Source organism: Cebus imitator, unplaced genomic scaffold (assembly GCF_001604975.1).
Source record: "Cebus imitator isolate Cc_AM_T3 unplaced genomic scaffold, Cebus_imitator-1.0 Scaffold280, whole genome shotgun sequence".
Lineage (NCBI taxonomy): Eukaryota > Metazoa > Chordata > Mammalia > Primates > Cebidae > Cebus > Cebus imitator.
This window is the reverse complement of record NW_016107595.1, coordinates 2996319-3005811: the sequence shown is the minus strand read 5'-3', so window position 1 is coordinate 3005811 and position 9493 is coordinate 2996319. Positions and strand designations below refer to the sequence as shown.

At 51.6% G+C, this 9493-nt stretch overlaps 2 protein-coding genes across 8 annotated transcripts in view; one reads left to right on the top strand and one right to left on the bottom strand.

The window, feature by feature from the left end:
• ARMC6 (armadillo repeat containing 6) overlaps positions 1-7759 on the bottom strand; it is a 23133-nt gene extending 15374 nt beyond the window's left edge. For both annotated transcript variants that reach the window (XM_017501348.2, XM_037728793.1), the window contains exon 1: positions 7403-7759. The gene's annotated coding sequence lies outside the window, so the exon portion shown is untranslated. The remainder of the gene's footprint in view (positions 1-7402) is intronic.
• Positions 7448-9493, top strand: part of SUGP2 (SURP and G-patch domain containing 2) — a 46653-nt gene continuing 44607 nt past the window's right edge. For 2 of the 6 annotated variants that reach the window (XM_017501347.2, XM_017501345.2), the window contains exon 1: positions 7774-7909. Coding sequence is in view for 3 of the 6 variants with exons in the window: in XM_037728790.1 (XP_037584718.1) it covers positions 7821-7857 (37 nt within the window). In the remaining 3 variants the exon portion in view is untranslated. Of the gene's footprint in view, positions 7573-7762; positions 7910-9493 lie in introns of those variants that run through there. The other 4 variants (XM_017501346.2, XM_037728792.1, XM_037728790.1 and 1 more) reach the window with 4 other exon arrangements.

Genomic DNA, 9493 nt, shown 5'->3' with positions numbered 1-9493 from the left:
ACCCCCTTATAAAATAAAAATAAACAAGCAAGGCCAGGCGCGCTGGCTCACATCTGTAATCCCAACACTTTGAGAGGCCAAGGCAGGCAGATCACGAGGTCAAGAGATCGAGACCATCCTGGTCAACATGGTGAAACCCCGTCTCTACCAAAAATACAAACAATTAGCTGGGCGTGGTGGTGCGCACCTGTAATCCCAGCTACTCAGGAGGCTGAGGCAGGAGAATGGCTTGAACCCAGGAGGCAGAGGTTGCAGTGAGCAGAGGTCATACCACTGTACTCCAGAGTCTCAAAAAAAAAAAGTACATACTATGCCTCAATAAAGTTGAGAAAAAAATCTCAGAACTCCTATATTTGAACTGGAAATATCAATAAAAACTCATCATGTATTTTCTCTTAAGCAAACAGAAATCGAATTTTCTAGTAATTGCAACTAAAAATGCCTAGAAGAGACGATAGCACAGTAGGACTGAATACCTCTAACACCAACTATGGTTTCTACCATTTCCCACAGGAGCTAGGGGCAGGGCTAGGTGGCTCGCTCCTATAATCCCAGCACTTTGGGAGGCTGAGCAGGAAGATGGCTTGAGGCCAGGAGTTCGAGACCAGCCTGGGCAACATGGGGAGGCCCTGTCTCTACATAAAATCTTTAAAAACAAGGAGCCAGGCTTCTGAAGGAATGGCTGATTCCAGGTCCCAGCAGGTCATGGGCCAGGTAACCCTGAGGCATCTTGTGAGCCTAGATAGCAAGGACACTTCCAAACCCTAAGGGGTACCTGCTAGCTACAGATGAGACAAGTGAGCATTAAAAAAAAAAATCCAGTACCCATCAAAATCAAAATCTGGGCTGGGTGTAGTGGCTCACGTCTGTAATCCCAGCATTCTGGGAGGCCGAGGCAGGCAAGCAGATCACCTGAGGTCAGAAGTTCGAGACCAGCCTGGCCAACCTGGTTAAACCCCTTCTCCACTAAAAATACAAAAATTGGCCAGGTGTGGTGGCTCACACTTATAATCCCAGCACTTTGGGAGGCTCAGATGGGCAGATCACAAGGTCAGGAGTTTGAGACCAGCTTGTCCAATATGATGAAATCCCGTTTCTACTAAAAAATACAAAAATTAGCCGGGCTTGGTGGTACGTGCCTGTAGTCCCAGCTACTCCGGAGGCTGAGGCAGGAGAATTGCTTGAGTCCAGGAGGTGGAGGTTGCGGTGAGCTGAGATAGTACCACTGCACTCTAGCCTGGGCAATAGAGTGAGACTCCGTCTCAAAAAAAAAAAAATCAAAATCTGTGCAACCAAGAATCCAGCACTCAGCGGGTAGTGGTGGCATGCTCTTGTACTCTCAGGTAGTACTCAGGAGGCTGAGATGGGAGGATCACTTGAATTCAGGAGCTCAAAACCAGCCTGGTCAACGTCCTGAGACACTGTCTCTAAAATAATTCATATTTTTTTTAAAAAAAGAATCTAGCATTTAACCTGCCTCCCTTGTACAAATGGATCCGAGGTTATAGAAAGAGAATGAAGAAAAGTTCTGCTTCCGATTCCAGCTGATCAGCGGAGACAGGAGAGAATCAGATAATGAACTCACAAGATGCAAAAGCATCAGGTGTAAAACTGATGGGAGCCTGACAAGGGGTGGACAGGAACTGAGTCTCCTGCTGTCCTCAAAAGAGAAACCAGCCAACGCCTACCTCCTGACCAACAGCAAAAGGCACCTGTGAAGTCAGCGTGCCCGAATCTGATCTCAAAACCCGAATCTCAAACCTGAGTCTGACCATGCATTCAGGCCACTTCCTGCCACGACGAAACGTTCTGTATCTGCACTGCTTAGTACAGCAGCCATTGGCCTCTGTGGCTACCACACAGCTGAAGTGTGGCAGTGCGGCTGAGGAGCTGAGGGGGTCATTTTATTTTATTTTCATGTAAATAGCCATACGTGATGAGTGACTATGGTATTGCACGGCACATCTCTGACACCCTGACCAACACCATGGGCACATGATCTGCAAAATCTCAACTAGGGAAGAGAATGTCAACTACAGGACAAACACTCAGAGTTTTCAACAAATCAATCACAAGAACAAAGAAAAGGAGAGGGAGTCTATCAACAGATGAATGGATAAACAAAATGGTCCATGTGCACAGAGGAATATTACTCAGCCAGAAAAAGGAATGAGATGCTGACTCATGCTACAATGGGGATGGACCTCAAAACATGATGCCTCCTCAAAGAAGCCGGAAACAAAAGGCCTCATATTGCACAATTCCAATGATATGGAATGTCCAGAACAGGCAAATCCACAGACACAGAAAGCGGAAACTCTGTTTCAAAAAAAAAAAACTGTGTGTGTGTGTGTGTGTATGTGTGTGTACACAAACCCCCTTATAAAATAAAAATAAACAAGCAAGGCCAGGCGCGCTGGCTCACATCTGTAATCCCAACACTTTGAGAGGCCAAGGCAGGCAGATCACCTGAGGTCAGGAGTTCAAGACCAGCCTGGCCAACATGGCACAACCCCGTCTCTACTAAATAAGCAAAAAGCAGTGGGGCACCTGTAATCTCAGCTACTCAGGAGGCTGAGGGAAGAGAATGGCTTGAACCTACGAGGTGGAGGTTGCAGTGAGCCGAGATCGTGCCACAGCACTCCAGCCTGGGCAACAAGAGCAAGACTCCATCTAAAAATAAATAAATAAACAAGTAAAACCCAGTACAGGTACACCCTAGAAACCAGTGGACAGGTATCAGCACTTAGATGACCATTAACCTTGGGCAGTACCTTCCCCCCTGACAGGTGGGGATGGGACATAGAGTTAAGTAAGATAAAACTCTCGCAGCCGGGTGCAGTGGCTCACGCCTATAATCCTAGCACTTTGGGAGGCTGAGGTGAGTGGATCACCTGAGGTCAGGAGTTCAAGACCAGCCTGGCCATCATGGTGAAACCCCATCTTTAAAAAATAAATAAATAAATACATAGATAGATAGATTAAAAACTCTCGCTAAGAACACCAAATCCTTGTGCAATTCTCTTCCAACCCTGTAGATCAGTGGTCCCAACATTTTTAGCCTAAGGGACCGGTTTCATGGAAGACAGTTTTTCCATGGATATGGTCGAGCTGGGGTGGGGATGGTTTTGGGATGGTTCAAGCTCATTACATTTATTGTGTACTTTATTTCTATTATTATTACACTGTAATACATAATGAAATAATTCTACAACTCACTGTAATGTAGGATCAGTGGGAGCCCTCAGCTTGTCCTCTGGCAACTAGACAGTCCCATCTGGGGGGTGATGGGAGGCAATGAAAGATCAGGCAGTAGATTCTCATCAGGAGCATGGAACCTAGATCCCTGGCATGAGCAGTTCACAGCAGGGTTCGTGCTCCTATGAGAATTTCACATTGCTGAGCTGATAAGAGGTGGAGGTCAGATATAATGCAAGTCACGGGGAGTCACTGTAAATATAGAAGAAGCTTCACTCACTCACCCCATGCTTACCTCCTGCTGTGCAGCCCAGGCCCTAACAGGTTACGGGCCACTAGACCAGTATGGGTCCATGACCCAGGGGTTGGGGACCCTTGCTGCAGATGATCTTAACAAGAAGGTCTTCACAGGGTGCAAGTGGTTCATTAGCACCCAATGTTGGCTGGATGCAGTGGCTGACGCCTGTAATCCAGCCCTTTGGGAGGCTGAGGTGGGTGGGTCACGAGGTCAGGAGTTCAAGAGCAGCCTGACCAACATGGTGAAACCCTGTCTCTCTAAAAACACAAAAATTAGCTGGGTGAGGCGGTGCATGCCCGTAATCCCAGCTACTCAGGAGGCTGAGGCAGGAGAATCGCTTGAACCCAGGAGGTGGAGGTTGCAGTGAGCCAAGATCGCGCCATAGCCCTCCAGCCTGGACAACAGGGTCAGACTCTATCTTAAGCACAAAACAAAACAAAACACCTAACATTTGCCACCGTCCCTTTGGAACAAAGAGAAGAACAGGCATTAGGGCCAGAGCCTAACAGAGGTTAACAACTTTTTAAATTTAAATTGTTTTAATATATCCACCTTGTTTATTGCAGTAATACCAAGTTTCCATCCTAGAATTGATTATCAAGTTTCCACTTAAGGCCAGTCATGGTGGTCTGCACTTTGAGAGGCCGAGGCGGGAGGAACACGTGAGGCCAGGAGTTTGAGACCAGCCTGGGCACATGGTGAAACTCTGTCTCTACAAAAAGTACAAAAATTAGCCAGGTGCGGTAGCACAGACCTGTAGGTCCACTATTTGGGAGGCTGAGGTGGGAGCCTGGGGAGGTCAAGCCTCCAGTGAGCAGAGATTGTGCCCCTGCACTCCAGCCTGGGTGACAAAGTGAGATCCTGTCTCGAAAGACAAAAAAAAAAAAAAAAAAGAAAAAAAAGGTCACTCTGGCCTACACTTCTCTTTTCAGGTAGTGGCATGGGATGTACACATTGCAGCTGTGTTCCTGCGGATGCCCACCACACACTGCATACTGCCTAAGGGGAGGAGGGCTGGCTCCCAGCCAGCCTGCAGAACCCAGTCCCCAGGCCCTCCGCCTTTCTTTTTTGAGATGGAGTCTCGCTCTGTTGCCCACGCTAGAATGCAGTGGTGCAATCTTGGCTCACTGCAACCTCTGCCTCCCGGGTTCAAATGATTCTCGTGCCTCAGCCTCCAAGTACCTCCAGATACATGCTACCCTGCCCGGCTAATTTCTGTATTTTTAGTAGAGATGGTGTTTCACCATGTTGGCCATGCTGGTCTCGAACTCCTGACCTCAGGTGATCTGCCCGCCTTGCCCTCCCAACCTGCTGGGATTATAGGCGTGAGCCACCGTGCCCAGCCAGATCCACTTTTCTTCAATTCCCTCATGTGTCAAACAGAGATAATCACAGAATCTACCTCATAAGCCAGTAGTGAAAAATTCAGCCAACTCCTATAAATTCCTCAGAACAGGATGTGGACACAGTAGGAGCTCAATAAATGTTAGCTATTTGTTCCTTTCCTTTGTCGCTTAAGCGGCAACTTAGCAAGTTTATGCAGGAGTCCCATCTCACTCCTTTGCAGACAGGCCCCTCTCCTTTCTCCCCCAAAAGAAAAGGGAGCTCTTTAAGGGCTGCTATGGATTTCCGAGGTCAAAGGTGAAGGAGGAGAAATGTAAAGAGCTTCTCAGTGGGGAGAGAGGAGTAGGAGACTGTACTCCCAACACCCCCGCCAGGCCCGGAAATTCCCTGTGGCCCTCAGTATTCTTAGTCGAAAACATTTCTGCTGAATTTCACCCTGGCAATGTAAATTGAGAGCTGATGTTCACAGGTGCAGGGCAGTCATCCCTCAGCTCACCTGAGACAAATGCTGAGACCTCCTGAGGTCATGAACCTGTCCTTAACCTTGGTAAAGTAAGCTTGCTTTCTTGTTTTTATTTTTTTTGAGATGGAGTCTCTCTCTGTCGCTCAGGCTGGAATGCAGTGGTGCGATCTTGGCTCCCTGCTGCAACCTCCGCCTCCTGGGTTCAAGCGATTCTCCTGCCTCAGCCTCCTGAGTAGCTGAGATTACAGGCACGAATCACCACGCCCGGCTAATTTTTCTATTTTTTTTAGTAGAGACAGGTGTTCCGCCATGTTGGCCAGGCTGGTCTCGAACTCCTGACCTCGTGATCCGCCCGCCTCGGCCTCTCAAAGTGTTGGGATTACAGGCGTGAGCCACCACGCCCGGCCAAGCTTCCTAAATTGATTCACACCTGTCTCAAATACTTCAGATTCTTAGTCCTCTGCGGAGCTTCCACCAGCCTTTCCAGGTAGCTGCCTTTCCTGGCCACTCAGAGACAGCCCATGCTCTCTGGCCTCTGCTCCCCAACCCACAAACCCTCCCTTCAACCCACTCCTGAGCTAACTGAGTTGGGGAGGTCTGGCTCTGTGACCACCCCTGAGCCAGGTCCACCAAGGTCGCCTAAGTCTTGCACAGAGCTGGGTTGGGGGAGGAAAGTACAGATTTGGAACACATAAGACGGTGCCTAGGGATGGCCAAGTGAGAATTACCTGGAGAACAGCCCAGGCTAAAAGGGGGAAACATAATTACGAGTCCCTATGATCCATCAGGGCATGCTGAGGGTAAAACGGAAGGTAAGGCCCCTAACTGGCAGCCAGTTTCCCTCCCTCAGCCAGGTTCTGCTCATGTAGAAAACTGTGCTGGCAGGGGCGGTGGCTCATGCCTATAAGCCTAGCACTTTGGGAGGCTGATGTGGGTAGATCACTTGAGGTCAAGAGTTTGAGACCAGCCTGGCCAACATAGTGAAATCCTGTCTCTACTGAAAATACAAAAAATTAGCCAGGCTGAGGCAGGAGAATTGCTTGAACCCGGGGAGCGGAGGTTGTGGCGAGCAGACACCTTGCCACTGCATTCCAGCCTGGCGACAGCAGGGCTGTTTGCAAAGAAAAAAAATAAATAAGGGGGGCCGGGCATGGTGGCTCAGGCCTGTAATCCCAGCATTTTGCAGAGTGAGGTGGGCAGATCACCTGAGGCCAGGAGTTTGAGACCTGCCTGGGCAACAGGGAGAAACTAAAATCCTGTCTCTACTAAAAAATACAAAATGTAGCCGGATGTGGTGGTGCACACCTGTAGTCCCAGCTACTCAGGTGGCTGAGGAAGGGGAATCCCTTGAACCCGGAAGGTGGAGGTTGCAGTGAGCCAAGATCACGCCACTGCACTCCAGCCTGGGCAACAGAGCAAGACTCCGTCTCAAAAAAAGCAAACAAACAACAACAACAAAAAAAACAAAAGACTCTATCCACATCTCCCTCTACCAGCCACACCCACTCTGGTTCAATCATCAGCCTCCCCTGAGGGCGGCCTCGCCTGTCACTCCCAGAGCCTTGACACCACCTCACTCACCTGCTCAAAACCCAGTAGTGGCTTTCCAAGTCTCTCAGAACAAAACTCAGTCTCCTTATTGGCACTTTCTCTACCTAAGCCTTCCAACCTGCTCTTCCCCGCCTCTTTCTCATTCTTCCCAGCACTCAAGAGACGACCTTCAAAAACCACTTGTAGGTAAACAGCAGCCCCTGCTCTCCCGTCCCGTCACTCTTCCATTATTTGTACACCATTACCTGTATCTACAGCGACACTGTTCATTTACTCATTTATTTGTTTGCACCCTGTAGCCTCCTTGACCCCCCTGCCTAGGACGGGGCCTGACAAGCAGCAGGCACTCAGTACACAGGTGCTGAATGAATAAATAAAATGAATGAAAAGAAAACGAAGACCAGGGAAGCCGCGCATTTTGTCCCCAAGAGCCTTCTGTAAAATTCATTCATTTTCCCCCCAAACCAGGTCCCCGAGGGTTGCGCCAGCCGGACCCCGCGGCGCCCCCACTCCCCGCGCGACAGGGCTCGGCGGCCGCCGCTTCTCACCCGGTCTTCGCGGCCACGTGGGGAAAGGAGGGGCGCGCGGCTGTCACCCAGGGCACCGCCTCTAGCCCCTTCCGGCCGCCGTACGCGCGCAGGCTCTGTGCCGTCCTCCGTCGGCCTGCCTGAGCCCCGTGAGCGGCTCACGAGGTAACTAAGGGCGATCGCGAACCAAGGTAAAGCCAACAAGGCCACTCGGTGCGCGACGGTGGCGTCTTTGCCTCCCTTTCCGGGAGGCTTACTGTGGTTGCCGCCCCCCAACCCCGCAGGGAAATTTATTGCCTCCGGAGCGTGCGCCCCGAGGAAGCGGGCAGGGCGCTTGCGCAGAAGAGCCCGGCCGCGGCGGCCCACGCCTGCGCACCAGGACTCAGCGGCGGCTTGCGCCTGCGCGGCGCGGCGCTGCGGAGACCGTTGGTTCATTTGCATGTCCCCGCCTCGCGCGGCGGCGGCGGCGGCGGCGGGTGAGGAGCCTAAGTCGGTGGCGGGGGCGGCTCCGCGCGCGGTGGTCTCGGGGTGAGGCCCGGGCCCTGGCGTCGTCGGTGGGTGGGTCCCGGGGTGGGAGGCACGGACTCGGCCTCGGGGGCCCGCCCCGGGCTCCGTCATGGCGTCGGAGGCTCGGCCCTCTGGCTGCGGTGGTGGCCGCGTCCCAGCTGGGTTGGCCTGGGTGACCGGCTGCGGCCTCCGGGGCCCGGCGCCCCCATTTCCTCGCCCTCAGAGGCTGGGAGACGGCAGGCGGCGTCTAGAAAGGCTCATTGGTTCAGTCGTTCATTCATTCCTCCCGAACTCTGGGTGGCCCCCGGTCGTGAGGATTTAACGGCGCCCAGCGCTGCATCGGGCCCTTCCCCTCTTTAGAACCGGTTCAGCCCCCATAGCAGCCCCTTTGCTAACTGCCCATTCCATAGTTGGGGAAACGGAGGCACAGAAAGCTTAGGATCGTGTGATTTGAACCTGGGTCACCTGACCCAGGAACCCTGCTCTTCGCTAGCAGAGAACGAGGGAGCACCCCAGGAAAAGGGCTGGAGGATGGGACGAGGGGGTGATCGTGATGGGAAGTCGACCCTACAGATTGCTTCTTGAAGGTGGAGGTTTTGCGAGGCGGGTATCTTGGTGGTTAAGGACGCAGCCCCTGGACCCCTAAATGTTGCCTCTTAATTTTTTACTCATTCTTCGGGGCTTTGAATGCATGAATACCCTCTTCACCGGGTTCAAGTCTGGGCTGGCTGATCTTGAGTGGGTGGCCGAGTGTGTCTCCCTTTGCCTCCTCATCCTAATGTCATTCATAACAAGACCCGCCTCTTCAGTGGGTGGTTGCGAGATGGTACAAAATGAACTCTGTCACTAATTCATTGTTACTGGTTGGAGGTCTCGCCACTCACTGTCGAGAGGCTTCTTTAGAAAGGAAGGAAGTTCTCAGAGCCTCTGTGCCCTGCCAGTTTTGTAAAATAAGAAAAGAGCCATCCTGGGCTAGGCGCAGTGGCTCATGCCTGTAATCCCAGCACTTTGGGAGGCCGAATTGGGTGGATCACTTGAGGTCAGGAATTCAAGACCAGCCTGGCCAATATCGTGAAACCCCGTCTCTACCTAAAATATAAAAATTGGCCTGGTGCGGTGGGAGACGCCTATAATCCCAGCTACTCGGGAGACTGAGGCAGGAGAATCGCCTGAGCCTGGGAGGCGGAGGTTGCAGTGAGCCGAGATCGCACTTCTGCACTCCAGCCTGGGCAACAGAGAAGGTCTCCAAAAAGAAAAAAGAATGATCCCTTCTTTCCTAACCACGATTTGAGGGTTGTGGTCCCACCCTTCCTACTCTGTTATGCTCAGTTATGTGTGTTGGTTGACACCTTCCTCCAGCAGATAGGACTGCTTTTACAGAGCTGTTTTTAAGGGCTCCTGAGGAGATGGGCTCAGATAAGGTTCGTCTTGCTCCTTCTCAGCCAGCACACAACTGTGAACTTCGTGAGGGCAGAGGCCCCCTCTTAAAAGGGTCCAGCCAAAGCAGGCGGATCTCTAGAGGTCAGGAGTTCGAGATCAGCCTGGCCAATCTGGCAAAACCCTGTCTCGACTAAAAAAAAAAAAAAAAGTCCAGCCTGCCTCTGA